Below are 15804 nucleotides of genomic sequence, written 5' to 3'. Positions count from 1 at the left end.
TATATCACTAAGCATCATTTCCAATCCAGAAATATTTTTTAAAGTATCCCTTTAAAATACACATTTTGAACTATCCAATTACATAAAGCTTGCCACTTGGCTAACTCAGATTTGGGAGAGGGATGGTACAGGTTGGAGGGGATTTACAAAATTAAAACGTGTCTTTTTAAAACCAAAAGAAACATATACATGCATTTCTAAGCACACAGCCTATTTGCCTTTACAGTCTGCTGATAAACACTGATTTTTAAACATTGTATATAAAATTAAATAACATGGAAAAAATAAATATGCTTTATTATATAAACACATAGAAATCTGTACTGCTCAAAATATTCAGATAATACTAGGCTTGGCTGCTTAAAATGTATTCGGAAAGTATGGCAGTGATATTTACAATCTTTATTTTTGCTAGAGATAGATGTGGTGAGGTGATAAAATACTGATGTCAGACATTTTCTCTTCCTACCTACAGAAGCTGCAAACTTCAATATGAAAATGAGGTAGACACAAATTCATAAGTTGGCCAGGCAGAAACAAAAGCACAGTTCCTTTGTGAGCTCATAAATTCTCAATATTCGGGTGGACAGGCATTATTCCAAAGCACCTAAAGCAAGGCTCAGAGAACACATTTAGGTTTTGGCATGAAAAACTCACACAAGCAATTTCTCCTAAGGAGAATCATGGTCTCCAAGGCAATCAGCAAGCAGATACATGGGGCAATGCAAAAAGGAAGGCTGGAGGACCATCTTGGATAGGTGACATCACCTAGCAACCTTTTTGATTTTATCTTGAAGCAGCTTACTCTAGAATGCTACAGATTTTTTAACCCACTTCCCACTACAGTTTGACAGCTCTCTTTCCAATTTATCCCTGTAGTCACGGGATGTGTGCATGCAATAGGCAAATCAGTGTTAAGAACCTTATTTCAAAAATAAAACATTACCAAGTCAGAGTGCAAGGACACGTTCAAAAGAGGACAGAAAAGACGAAATCTGGGGAGGGTGTTTTCCACAATCATGATTCTAAATCTCTAGTGACTTGAGCGACAATGAAGGGTCTTAAAATGGGTACCTGAAGCCTACATTCACAAAAGCTTCTGGACACCATGCTAACAGGCATTTGGGGTTTCTCTCCTAAATACTGCTCCTTAGTAACAACTGTTGAACTAGGCTATCTTCATTTTGACCTTGGAAAAGACCTACTCACACAGCAATAGTTGCTTCTCGACACTATCTCCAGCTTGGGAGTACTTGGGGAAAGAAAGCAACAAGGCCGGAGGGGGACTAAAGGCTACCCTTGGTCTCTAATAAATCTAGTTCACTTTCTCTTGAAAGCAACATGTTAGCACCTTGAATACAGTTTTTGTTGTTAATGTCACTCTCAGTTACAGTGATGAAGCACCATAGACGTGGCTTTATGGCTGTTAACACAATTCACTGAGGTATGCTTCAATCTAGAATTACTAAGAAATTGTACCAAAGCATCAATAAAAGTCAATGTAAAAGTAAAATCCAAACCCTACAGTAAGAATCTAAAAGACTGCCCTCACACACATAATTTAAGTAATATATTACAAATGGATCTATTTAAATAAAATGCTTTTGATTTAGTTGTTTAAAAAAATCACAATAAAAAGCCTTCTACGTCTTCCCTGGTGGCGCAGTGGTTGAAAGTCCAGCTGCCGATGCAGGGGACACGGGTTTGTGCCCCGGTCCAGGAAGATCCCACGTGCCACGGAGCGGCTGGGCCCGTGAGCCATGGCCACTGAGCCTGTGCGTCCAGAGCCTGTACTCCGCAATGGGACAGGCCACAACAGTGAGAGGCCCGCCCTAGCACAGAAAAAAAAAAAAACCCCAAAAAAACACAAAAAAACCTTGTAGAAGTGGCCTTGCTCCCAGGCTGCAGAGGCATTTGAATATATATTTGAATAATGATCACTTTACAAAGGAAGCATTAAAATCGCATAGGCAGCAAAAATATTTTCAAAATCTGTGTATTTGCTCCTGTGCGTTCCAGAGCATTTAGAATCTCTCTCTCTTTTTCTCTGTGTGTTTCAGAAAACTATGTGCAGGCCCAAGAACAACAACTACAGTAAGAAAAACTTAAAGTCTTCAGTTAATTAGCATATCATATTTTAAACTTAAGCACTTAAGCTCTTAAAATATCTGTGGGAGAGGGTGGTGGTCCGGTGTAAAAAAAAAATTAAGCTGTGTTTAGAAAGTGTTCAAGAAAGAATGCTGTGGAAACTAATGTATATATACTATATAATATATATTGTATATATATTATATACAACATATAGTATATAATATTATATTATTATTATATTATATATACACACACACATACCCTCTGAGGGTTAGGAGATTTTTTTGGTCAGTATTAAAGAAACACAACTTTTTAGAGAGCTACTAGATTTTTTGATATATACTCCAGTGTGGTATTGGTGTTGGCTGAGTGAAAGGGGTGAAAATATAATGGGCTCAAGAGGGAAAATTTCATGAAAAATAATATGTAATAGGTGACTTAGGGAAGCTGGAATGTCAGAAGCTGTTCTTGACATTCTAAGGTTATTTCTGATCTTTTTCAAAATGTTCATTTTGGAAGAGTGCCAGTATTGCAGACAAAATACTCTGGGTGAACAAAACATCTGAAATGCCCTTGAATAAAATCCTTAAGAGCCCAGCTGAATAGTACCAGTTGAGATAACGCTCTAAATTCTTCTAGATTTCTACTTAATACAAAGTACAGTAGTTATACAGCTAGTGTTCTACCTGCAGACACAATCTCCAACACTGAAACCCTTGACTCTTAGCAGTGTCAACAGGTATTAGCCATGTCAGGTCAGTTAATCTGCTCTTCAGTCGGTTTTAGGAATGGTTAAGACCTTTCCTCAGAACCCTATGGAATAAAAAAGGCTTTTGGATATGACTTAATATAATATTAATTCAGCTGCAGTGCAATTAATGTATTCACAGGAATGTTTACTCTATTTACATGAAACAGCCCTAATGACTCCATACCTAAGGCACAATTTAGCCACAGTATCGTTTTGATATAGCCTATCCTTCTGTTTGCCAAAAGCTGCCCCAGAAGTTTGCATAGTATTTACAGTGGCGAATCTGTCTCACAACGTCCTTTAAAAGTAGATCGCAAAGGAAGCCTAGGACCAAAGAAAAAAATGGTCTCAAACAGGCTTTGTGTCTTGATAGAAGAGAGAACATTTCAGATGCCTTGAATGGCATCAGGTCATTGAGTCCACTTTTGGTCTTTTGAATTTTCCAAATGGTTTCAGTCGATTTTGTGGGCACAACCTTTTTGGTGATTATGTTGAGAGCTGTACCCGAGTCACAGAGAGGCAAGGTATATAGTTTGTGAATCGAAAATTGTTTTGGCCTCAATAAGCAGGTATCTTCCCACCAAAGTCAAAACTACCAGCTTAGGGCTTCCCTGGTGGCACAGTGGTTGAGAGTCCAGCTGCTGATGCAGGGGACACGGGTTCGTGCCCCGGTCCAGGAAGATCCCACATGCTGCGGAGCGGCTGGGCCCGTGAGCCATGGCCGCTGAGCCTGCGCGTCCGGAGCCTGTGCTCCGCAACGGGAGAGGCCACGACAGTGAGAGGCCCGCGTACCGCAAAAGAAAGCAAAAGAAAACAAAAAAAACTACCAGCTTAGAAAAGTAAAGAATATCTGCTTTTGAGTTGTCTGCTTAAATCACTTTGGAGCTTAATAACGGCACGGAGTTATTTAGTTTCTTAAACACACACACACACACACACACACACACACACAAATATATATAGTCTAGTTATAGGAAAGGATGCTACTTCTGGGCATTGGTAAAGGCCTGTATGAGGTACAAGTCACCTGTAAAGTCACTTTGGCAATCTCATAAAAAAATTAATTCTGTTGTATGTCAATATGAAGAAAATAGCAGACTGTGTATAGCACAGTTTCAGCGATGCTCTTCTGAGGAGGATAATTATCTGTCTCAGAGGAGTGACCCAGAACACCTTGGAATTGGGCATGTTAGTTACATATTTTGCTTAACAAATATGAATAGTTAGGGCCGTACCGAACTCCAAGGGCCAGTACTCCATGCAGCGTCTTGAGGACAAGCATGTGTGTTACATTGCTCTCGATCTGGAGGCTTGTCAAGAATTTCACAGCTCAGATCTAGAAACCGTTCCCCGCTGGGCCGCTGACAGACCACCAGTCTTGTCCTCAAGCCTCCACCGCACAGCTTAGTACACTGGAAGAAGAAAAAGGAAGGCTGCAGTTATTTTGCCTGAACAGCCAGTGGCAAATTTTCTTTTCCCGTAAGAAAAACGCCTTAGCCAGACTCTATTACAGCATCAGGCGAGGTAAGTCTGTAGGTAGAATGAAGCTGAGTTATCAAAAGTAATATACACAGCAGACCGGAGCCCTCTACTTTCATGGTAGGTATTGTTTATTGAGCATTTGCTCTGCATCTGTACTAAGTGCTTTTATATATATTATCTCATCAAGAGGAGAGTGTAATTATTTGCCACATTTTATATATGGGGCAACTGAGCTTAAGAGAGTTTCACTTGATCAAAGTCAATTCAACAGCAGGTGTGTAGGATAAGACTACAGCCTTTTTTTGAGGTATTCAAAACCAAAAATCAAAGAAACATAAAAATCTAAAAACCACTCAGTACCAAATAAAGGAAATAATGACTTAGCTGGTTTTATTTTCTGGCAACGTCTAAGAAGCTGTCACCAACCTTTGTCTATTCTGTGACTCTAGTCTCCATAGACCTTTCTGACGTTCAAATATTTTATGTTATCTCTGAATCTGAGGATAATATGATGGCTTTCCCCTGGGATGAGTAAACAGTGTGGTGGGAACATTGGATGAGGTTCTGACTGTTGGCTAGAGCCACACTTCTGAGGCAGGAACAAGCTGTATTTCTTGGACAGTACGGCTGTGCTCACATCCAGCAACACTGACTGTTCCCCTGCTGTGTCAAGGCCAGATCTCCCACAGAATTTGGAATGATCTGGTCCGTGCTGACAGCACGGACCAGCAAATGCGTGGACTCTCCTGGCTTCTATCCAATTACAGAAGCTTAAGCACAGGCCCCATGGGACAGAACTTTACGAGGAGTTTTGGGAAACCCACAATATACACATCTCCAAACCTGACTTCCCCTTCCGGCCTTTCAGCAAAGCCCTCCAGAATGACGTATTATCACCGAAAGTTAACAAACTCTCCGTTATGAGTGCCTATGACTACTAGGTTACGTGGGTGAAAGCATGCAATGTGGACACGTGATTTCGTTTAGCCAGGGGTGTGGACAGCCATGCCTGTCCATCTCATGTGTCTTTGTTCCCCTCTTGGTGGGGGGAGGGGGGGAGTCTCCACGATGTTAATCCTCGTGTGTTATTCTATAAATTTTACAGTCAAGACAGAACAACTCAACAAACTCTAAATATGGGTTCTCCCTGTGGATTCAGGAGTAGAGAGATATAGTCTTTGTTAATTAAATACAAAACAATAAGCATCTAAGTCCTACACATGATGGTGACTCAAAACCCCACTTTATAATAATAGAATGATAATAGTAATGATAATCAGTATTATTGGTAGTAATAATACTGATTATCATTATTATAAAAGCAGTTAACTGTGATTGAAGGCTATGGGCTAGGCTTTTGACACGCACTATCTCATATAATAGATGTGAACACTGTGAGGTGAGTGCCATTATTATTCCCATTTATAGAAGAGACTACAGACATTTGGCAAAGTTATATAATTTGTTAAAGCCACAAAGCTTGTAAGAGCCAGGCCTGGGGACGGAACCCAGTTTTGTCTGCTCCAAATATTCTATTGCCTTTCACCGGTCATAGCAGGCAATTCTTAAAAGGCAACAGCCGAAGCATTTTATTATTTGAGACTATACAGCTAATTATTCATTTCTACAATTAAAACGCATCACCTGTGATAGGAATACCAGCTCCTATTCATTCTGGTTCATCAGGGATTTGAAATATTAGGAGACACGATGCCATGGGAACGAGGGTGCATCACAAACACCCCGAAACTACAAAGAAGATGGCAAAATTTCCATTGACTGATTTAACACACATTTTCAATCACTTTAAAAGCACCCATGTGTTAATCAGCAGAGGTTAACCATTTAAAAGTAGCATTTATCTGCATTCTTTCCTAACTTTTCTCTCCTATGTAGTCCAGCTGTCTCTACTTGGTAATAAATGCACTTTTAAAATAGTCCAGAATTAAGACAGTTGTCCTAGTTAACCTGAAATCAAGAAGCTTTAACTAGAGCTAGTTCTTTTCTTCAAATAAACTACGAACAATAACACTGTTTGGTGTTTGTTTTTTCCCAAAGGATGTATAAGTGGAGCTTCCTCTCACCTCTCCCCAGCTGCCATAAGCCCACTGAGGGCAAGGGCCAGATTCGCAGGATCTCTGCTCATCAGGTTTGATTCTCTCCACGCAGTCGTTGGCGGTGTATCCGTTTTCATCCTGACACACAACAACACGTCGCTGGGACCCACCAGCACAGGTACTGGAACACTGAACACAGCAGACATCAGTCAACAGGTTAATCCCTACCTCTCAGGGACACAAAAAGCAGCGGGTTGAAGGGTCAGAGACAAATGTGGCAGAAACCATTCCCAAGTCGTCCGCAATGGACAGAAAGCAATCCTGAGAACCTCCCTTCCAGGGGGCTGTTTAAAGTTCACGTCTTAGCAACACCTGGAGGGCAGAAACACGGCTTCCCCCTTGAGCAGGGTAGGTCTCAGTAGGTGTTTATGATAAATGCCTAATGAGTGATCACGTCTTGGGATTTCCAAAGCCGTCCTATTCATCCTTTGCATCTCTGAGAGGTACAGACGTGCTGACTGACACCACAGTCCCCTGGGAAATTCTCTTCTTTTCAAAACCGCAAGCGCTTATTTAGAAACAACATTTAACTTCCCTTTCAACACCGGGGTCAAATCACATGATTCAGGAATTGCCAGTTGTTGAAATTAAGCTTCTGTCCTAACTCCTTCAATTACCCAAGGAAAGCGTCACGGAATGTCACTTACATATCATTTCATTGCAGGTAACATTCCCATCTCTCCCTTGGCAAAAGCCTCTACTTCCGTGGCGAAAGGTAGCAAGATTTGTTTTCCTTCTTTATTTTTATTCCCCAGTGAACGTGAATTCCATATTGACAGACCTCTCTTCAGGTGCACGAGCCTAGTGCTTACTCCCTCTACATGGCTCTCACAGAATTATGTTCACCCTTCAGCTAATTTCCCACACAAGCTTCTCACAGCTCTCTTATTTATCTACATCTTGAGTGTTTTTTTTCTTTCCATAATTTCCTTATCTTTTGAAACCCAATGTGTTTGCTAGTCTCCTTCACTCTGACCCTTAACTTGTACAATCTGTTTGCTTGTAAAACAACCATCTAGTCCTCCAAGCAACCCAATTCTCAGGAATTATCAAGTCTCCCACCGCATCTGCAACATTGTTTTGAGTTCCGCGTTCCAATCGCTGATTTGTGCTATGAAACCCCAGCTCAAACCAGTGTTATTTCAAAATACCCATAAATACTGCTCCTTGCTGGTTGGCTTCTTCCGTGTAAAGACGTGAAAATGTTTATTTTTTGCTTATTGTGCTGGACTTCAGTTCAATTTCCCTGCCTATTCTGGTCAATTATGAAGGATTTTCAAAAATACTGAGTTGAATTTTTAAATGTAGAGCAGGAAAATAGATTTATGAATTCTCTCTGAGCAAATATTTAGGTAATTTTTGATTTACAAAAATCCTACCTCTATTCTCTGAGGGTTCTGATATACTCACTCGAAACTTAAAAATATTTGTTTTCTACTTTTAAACAGCTTATTAGGTGAGAAACACAGAGAACTATTATTTTAATTGGCTTTGTTTGGGGACCAGAAATTAAAACATTGGGAAGGACCTTCCATATTGTAAACAGATTTGGAATATATATATTTTGGCCCTTGAATTTTTCCTTTGATAATAAAATCTTGTATTATTTGTTTATTATGTCACCTGTGTTACTGTCCCAATAAAATGGTAAGCTCCTTCAGAGGGGATCAATGTCATACTTGTATCCCTATTAGATCCTATAGTGCTGGTCGCAGGATCTACTGCCTGATCCAATTAGAGTTTCTAGAAGCAACAGTTCCATAAACCACATGCTACCTTCCCTTCAATATGGCTGAGTGGAGCAAGGAAGGATAACAAATCCAAGGTCAACTAATCTACTGGCTGCCCAGTGACCAGTCAGATGCTTCCTATTGAGAATCTGACCAAACAGAGATAGCGCTCAGCTGGGGGCCAAGCAATTGCACCACACAGTCTAGAACTTGTGCTTGCACAGTTCTGAACCCAGCATCGGCCTGGGTCTTTATACTCCCATACACAGGTGAAGTATGGGACATCATCTTTCTCCAGTTCCAATTTTGCCAGGTTTTGATTAACAGGGATTCTTAGTTCCATTCCCATGTTGTGGAATTTCACTCTGGACTAATTTTGTTAACAGTTTTTCTGTCCTCTTTATTTCTTTTTCTTTTTTTTTTTTTTTTTTTTTTTTGTGGTACGCGGGCCTCTCACTGTTGTGGCCTCTCCCGTTGCGGAGCACAGGCTCCGGACGCGCAGGCTCAGTGGCCGTGGCTCACGGGCCCAGCCGCGGACGTGGGATGTGGGATCTTCCCGGACCGGGGCAGGAACCCGTGTCCCCTGCATCGGCAGGTGGACTCTCAACCGCTGCGCCACCAGGGAAGCCCCTGTCCTCTCTAGATGACATATTTTCCCAGGTAAACGTTCCTTCGAACAAACCCTGTACCTATCATCCACACTGAACGAGAGAGGATGGCCACTAGGGAAGCAAGAGATGATGGACATCTGGTATTTTTATCTGCCTACTATACTTCCCCTTAACACCTGGCAGCCCAATTTTCCTTTAAGGAATCATTTCTCTGCCAACGGATGTCACTTTAGTGGGACTGTGTTTTAAGATGCTCTACATTTCCCTGATCAAGGAGTAAGAGGAATGGGTTGAGCCAATCAGACTTTCCTGGGAATCTGAATCCTGAGCAGAGCAACTCAAGGGTGGTTCAGAGTTGAAAAGGGTTCATTAAGACAGAAACTCCTTAAAGAAATTATACTGTAGGTACTGTTACATCTAGAGATCAGAGATTGGCATTTGGCCTCCTGCAAGCTGTTTTTATAACTAAAGTGTTATAGGAACACAGCCATTTCCATGTGTTTACATATTGTCTATGCCTGCTTTTGTGCTAAGACAGCAGAGCTGGTTAGCTGCAACACAGACTGCAGAGTCCACACAGCTGAAAATATTTATTACCTGGCCCTTTGCAGAAAAAATTTGCCAACCCCTAGCGACATCCCTGAAGATGTCCTGGTCCCAGTCTCTCCTGGGGCTAAATGAACAGTATTGTTTGTTTTGCTTTCCCTGGAAGGAATCAATTCCTTGTCTTTGCTTGCAGCCAGAGACCCCTAGCTGGTAACACACCAAAAAACTTACAGAAGGTTCAGGTTTATGCAAAAACATACTGTAAAATGAGGTTCTGATTCCAGAAACTACTGAAAACGTTAGATTCCCATTCTCTAGTGTTCATGATTCTTTGCTGCCTTTCCTGCTGTGGCAGGCAGGAAGAACCATGCATCCCGAACCATGCAGAGATGCACACACATGCCACGCTCTCCCGGGAGTAAGTCAGCCGAGAGCTGAAAAATCACATTGTCCACCTTCAGCCTCACTTAACTTAGAACAAAAAAAAATCCCCAAACAAAAAACAGGCACAATGAGAAGAATGGTATTGCCCACTGCTGCAAAAAGGTTACCTAATCCTCCCTAATTGGGAACTCTGCCCAAGGGCAGAATCATTCAATCTTAAAGGAATGCATTATCCACAAATGTAGTCCTAAATAAGAATAGCTTTCAGTGCCTTTTTTTCTCTTTTTTTCTTTTTTTAAAAGTTCTAGTGTTATCATTAGAATAAACGTTTGAGTTGTGAATTTTTTCCACTGGAAAAATCATGGGACACTCAGTGACGACCTCTCTTGATCACCCTTTAATTTCTCAGAACCCAAACTTCTTCTAACCCAGGTAAAGGAAGCCTCAAAGTGGGAAGTAAGGGAGGAGAATGAGGTGGTGAAGGTTCCAGGCAGATGTTCTGCTTACAACCCACAGGTGCAGTGTGCGAAAACACTCAGTGGCTATCTGCATTCACAGGAAAGTAAACCTAATTTACTGCAACAGAACCATGGTGGGAAACTGACAGGTTCCTTCTAATGCTTTTTAGTCCAGAAATAATTAAACACAATTAGCAGTACTCGAAGGAAATGAATAGTAAACAATTAAAAAGAAGACTTCATGAGTGAGATTAATAAACACCAAACTCCCTATACCTCCCCCCCAGGGTCTCTTGCTACCTTACCCCTCCTGAAGTTCCTTTAGACATGTCCACTATTCCACAATCAAGTTATTTTTTCGAAAATTATTCAATAAAAATTCTGAAACTTTCGAGAGCATATTTTTCCTTTGAATGCTAACTAAATATTATTTGTCAAGGTCTTCCTAATTTGAAGGACAAAGGTAACGATAACAATAAAAATAATCGTCGACGTTTATTAAATGTTCACGACGGTGGGCAGTGTAAAACACTTTATTTGCATCGTCGTATTTAATTCTTACCACAACCCAAGGAAGGTGGAGTTACTGTTAACTTTGTTTTACAGACGAGGAAACAGGCTCAAAGAGGAGAGGGGACCTGCCGAAGAGGCATCTTTCCTTAAAGCCGGTGCCGATAAGCATTCAGTTACGGTATTTTCCCTCTAAGCACAGATTTTACCCAGCCTAGTCCTTCTCTCCTCATCCAAGACAGTGATCTACTACTACAAATGGCACAGCAACTGTGCCACTTCAAGACTACACTCATCTGGAAAATAGCGAGAAGGGAAATGACTTTCATTAAAAACTTCCTTTCAGAAAATTCTTTTGCCCTTTTAATTTTCCTTCAGGTAAGAGCTGCCTGCCACCTCCAGGATCAATCATCACAGCTTCACAATGACCTTCCAGGAAGCTGCCTGATCAAATCATCCAGCAGTGACACCCCCTCCCCTCCACCCAGTGAAGGTAGCTTAGAGGTGCGGGCAGACTGTCTCAAGTGACACCTCTTCTGGGACTGCAGTTAACCTCAACCAATGCAGATGCACAGTGTCCATCCCTTCTGACATAAATATGCTCCAGAGGTGTTTCTAGTTTGTTTGCCTCCAAGCACTGCATCAAATGAAAGAGAAGAAAGCAAATTCTCAAAGGCTTCAGGGAATACTCACTGCTCCCCAGGGGCCGGTCCTCCACTGGTTTCCTCCGAGCACGTGGGTGCGGCTAGGGCTGACGCTCCTGGGGCGATAATCCTCGTTTTGGAAAGGGTGCTGAGCGAGGCCACCGTCTGGGGTCCGCTGAGGGCATGGTGACATGGAACAGTCCTGGTCGGTTTCTGGGATATAATCCGGGTCGCACTCGATTTGATCGATCACGTGGTCACTGTAGTTGACACAGACCACTTCCCGGGTGGTCCTCCCTTGCCCACACGTCACGGAGCACTACATTGGACGTTCAGAAGGGGAAAGGGTGGTTCAGCCAGTCGCTCAGGCCCAAAGCCCTGGCATATCCCCGTCTCTTTTCTTCCCACCTCATGGTCATTTCCATGGAGAAGCCCTGTCGGCCCAGTATGCAAAATACATCCCCATCAGCCACTTGCCACCATCTCTGCCATCACCTCCCTAGTCCAGGCCACCGCCTTCCCTTGCCAGGACTACTGCAGTGGCCTTTCAGCTGGGCTCCTGTTTGTGATCTTGACGCCTTCCTCCCAACCCAAGTCTGTTATCCACATATCATAAACCATGACCCTTGGAAACAATAGTCAGATCATGTCATTCACCTAGTGACTTCCCAATTCACTGTGAATAATGTCCACAGGCCTTACCTTGACCCAGTAGGCCCCCTTCATGATGTGGCCACCGGCTACCTTTTTGACACATCTCTTATCACTCTCCACACTGCATGCACTCCAGCCCCACGGGCCTTATGGATGCTCTTTGAGCAGGCCAAGAACACCCCCGTCTCAGGGTCTTAGCAGCTGCTCTACTTTCTGCTGTACAACAATCCATGGGGTTCACTGCTGCACTCCATGCAAGCCCTGCTCGATGCAATGTGAGGCCTTTTCTGACCACCTTGTCTAAAAGCACATCGCCTCTTTTCTCTCTGCGATGACTGTGTGTGACCTTTCTTCTGGTATGCATCAGTATCTGGTGCTATATCACATATTTATATCTTTATGTGCTCACTGACTGGAATCGCCATTGGAATGATCTTCATAAAGGCAAGGACTTGCTTATTTGTCAGTCACTGCTCTTTCTAAATACCTGCTGAGTAGACAGATGGATCTGATAGATGTACATGTGTATGTGTGGAAGCTCAAGGCGTGAGAGTGAGATTATCTACCATTTACTGAGCACCTTCTTTGTTCTAAGCATTTAACAGACAGAATCTCAAATAATCCTTACAACAGCCTTATAAGGTAGATATTCTTTCTGGCCTCTTTTAAGAGCAGAAGAAACTGAGGTTCAAGGACTAACACCAGACTGCTCAAGGTCAAGCAGACAGTTAATGTCAATGTCTGGATTTTTACACAGCTCTCTCTGAATCCAGCTCTCAAATTTCATATATGTACTATGGTATTTATTGCGATATTCATCTCCATTCTCTTCACCTATCCTAAGCTCTGTATTTCCGGGACTCGGGAGCTTTTGCAAGACAGAAAGCAGGAGTTACCTGAACACAAAGATTTTTCTACTTCTATAAAAGTCCACAGGTGGTTCCTGGTGTGCACAGGCGGCTGGGTCCCCAGCATTGTCTGAGGGTTCCTGCTTCTCACTCTTGGCAGGGAAGCCAGAGGCACAGGACTCGAAGGGACCATGGGATGCAGGAGGCACCCAGATGCAAGTTGAGGCCCTCCCCTTACTCCCCCCACTTCTCCCTGATACTTCTGGTACCCCACAAGCCTACTACATTCTAATGTGACTTGGCTCAGTTAAGACTGCATTTTCCAACCAGCCCAACAGGATGTGGGCTGAAGGGGTTGTAAGTTGATTTACACATTTTTTAAAAATGTGCATTTCTTGCACATCTGGCTAAGATTCATACCAGCTGCACATACGTGGAGAAGAATATCTCACAACCAAGTCCAATTCTAAAACAGTACCCGTTGACCCTGGGGACCCACGACTAGTCATTCTCCTTTCAGCTCCCCCAGTCCTCTCCCAATTCCAAAGAATTCACTTGCTTACCGGGTTCCAGTCCAGAGCCTTCCACCGCCCACAGGGGGTCACAGAACATTCCTCCTTTGCCACTGGTCTAGGGAGGGTTGCACAGGCACTCTCGTCAGCCACAGAGCCATCCTCGTCCCGACAGCTGACATATCTCATCCGGGTACCTTTTCCACAAGTGGCTGAGCACTGGGTGTTGGAATAAAACAATGCAGAGACGTTATCTGAAACAGTCACTCACTGGATAGAAACCTACTTTCTCGAGTCGTGTCAGAGAACGTCTGCCTTCCCCCCAACCCTCTCTACTTCTTCCGTTCTTACTGGCGTCCAAGACCCAAATCGCCACTGGGTCCTTGGAGCACTGTGTGTGCTTCTCCTTGCTTCCGGGGCAGCGGGGGGAGGGTGACAAGATGGTAGTTCGCAGTCCTAGACGCGGACGGGAAGAAAAAGCCAAAGTTACCTTTCAGTCATGGCGTAGACAAATATAAGGACTAAGAATTCTAAGATCTCAGACTTCTGGGTGATTTGGGGCAAGTCACGTGACATCAGCCCCGACTACAGATTCAACTGTGAAATGGGATATAATCTGAGACCCTTTGTGGGTGCCTTAATACAAAACCACGTTTATTTACCTGTTTGTGTGAAGAAGATATTGTAAAAGGACACACAGTTTAGGAAAGAGCAGCATAACCTTTTAAAATGATCAACTGTTAATTTTTTGAAACATTCTGCAGGCCAATTTCTGTTCCTACATTTCAATTCACTTCCTAATCAGATTTTGCTAACCATGAACATGCTTTCCGAGTGTACCCACAGATAGCTCCTGAGGCCCCAAAGAAGGTCAACTCTAGATACAAGAGGTGTATTCAATATCACAAAGCCCAGAATTTGTATCACACCCCTCAATCACTCAGAGGCAATTCCTATGATGGATTGAGGTGATCCATGCGTAGGTAATATTCCCAGATCTCCAAATGGGAAATCGGAAGTACACACCTGTTCACAATCATCCCCAGCCTCAGCGGTTATCAAATGTTCTTGGATTAAATACATACCCATTAAATACCCAGGATGGCCTGTGCCCAGCACAGTGTGAAGTGCCGGAGGCTCAGCGCTGAAGTGACTTTAGGAAGCTCTGTTATTTGGTTCAGACCTTGTCTATTCCTCTGCCTGGGGTCCAAAGCGTGGCACGGGGAACTTGTTGCACAGTGAAAAACTTATTCACATGCTGCAGCTGCAGGAACTGCCCTATAGTCAGTGCATGGATATTACTGAATAACTAAGAAACGTATGTTGTGAATCTCTAAGGGAGTCACTAAGACCTTACTTTCTGCGTGTTTAGATGTCGCAGCTAATTTAATTCCCTGGCATTTATCATGCAGTGGGTTGGAACATTTCAATAAAAAAAATAAAGATGACACAAGTTACAAGCGGTGTTTGGTTAACTGATCAGCAATGACAGCGTGAACAACACTGCCATATTCATTTCCTTTTCTGAGACTCTGCATCCATCAACAACACATGTTGCCAAGTAGCAGATTGAGGGCACTCAGAGATGAGGCAGTACAGTGGCCAGATGGGGCCTCAGAGCATAACTTCTGCGTGTCGTCTGGGTTCAAATCTTGCCTTCTGCAATTAGCAAAGCTCATCTGCAAACCCAAGTCTTCTCTTTACATATTCTCCTTACACAAATTATGCTAAAATCAAGGTCCACATGGAATAGCCTGCTGGTGAATGATTACCAACTAGCTCTCTTGAGAAACAAGGCGTGCTTATGAGTGTGTATAGATATGTATGTGTATATACCTATATACATACACACATATTACATGTACCTATGCATGTATATATATGCTTGTTTATTATAAGTTTTTCTGATATAAAGAACGTGTAGCATAAAATTTACAAATAACAATAAAATAACAATTCTTTATTTTAAATTTCAGAGAGCCAATTGATTCTCACAGAATACTTTTGTTGTTTTTGCTGAACGCTTGAATCTGTGGCTGAACGATGGTTGTCATTGCTGGACAAGTGTAGTTCTGACATTAATGTCAGTTGATATTTTGTTTACATTTAAGGGTATCGTGAAAGAGAAACAATGAAGATGTATGTCAGAACTTCACTCACTCACCCAATGACATGAACAATTTCTTTGCTGAACCAGAAAATAATTTTCAAATACCAGAAAAATATTTCCTTATTTTTTTATGCTATTTACAACATAACAGCTGCAGACACAAGACTTTTAAAAGTTTAGTCTGCATTATTAACATCTGTTCCCTCACTTTTAAAAGTCTAAACAATCAATACAACAGTCAATTAAACTCTGAATTACAGCATCTACTGATTTCTGTGGTGTAAGTACTCTCACCATGGCCAATTTCAAGCTACCAACTTGATATCAATGAGCACAGAGTTAAAAAGGGATGTGCT

At 42.3% G+C, this 15804-nt stretch overlaps 1 protein-coding gene across 5 annotated transcripts in view; it reads right to left on the bottom strand.

The window, feature by feature from the left end:
- The window catches only part of ADAMTS9 (ADAM metallopeptidase with thrombospondin type 1 motif 9), a 226863-nt gene that overhangs the window by 131036 nt on the left and 80023 nt on the right, over positions 1–15804 (bottom strand). For all 5 annotated transcript variants that reach the window (XR_010842518.1, XM_059075759.2, XM_059075758.2 and 2 more), the window contains 5 exons: positions 13690–13794; positions 13390–13557; positions 11374–11643; positions 6409–6570; positions 4078–4254 (listed from right to left, as the gene is read on the bottom strand). Coding sequence is in view for 4 of the 5 variants with exons in the window: in XM_059075759.2 (XP_058931742.1) it covers positions 4078–4254; positions 6409–6570; positions 11374–11643; positions 13390–13557; positions 13690–13794 (882 nt within the window). In the remaining variant the exon portion in view is untranslated. The remainder of the gene's footprint in view (positions 1–4077; positions 4255–6408; positions 6571–11373; positions 11644–13389; positions 13558–13689; positions 13795–15804) is intronic.

This window comes from Kogia breviceps, chromosome 10 (assembly GCF_026419965.1).
Source record: "Kogia breviceps isolate mKogBre1 chromosome 10, mKogBre1 haplotype 1, whole genome shotgun sequence".
Classification (NCBI taxonomy): domain Eukaryota; kingdom Metazoa; phylum Chordata; class Mammalia; order Artiodactyla; family Physeteridae; genus Kogia; species Kogia breviceps.
This window is presented reverse-complemented; position numbering and strand designations above follow the sequence as displayed.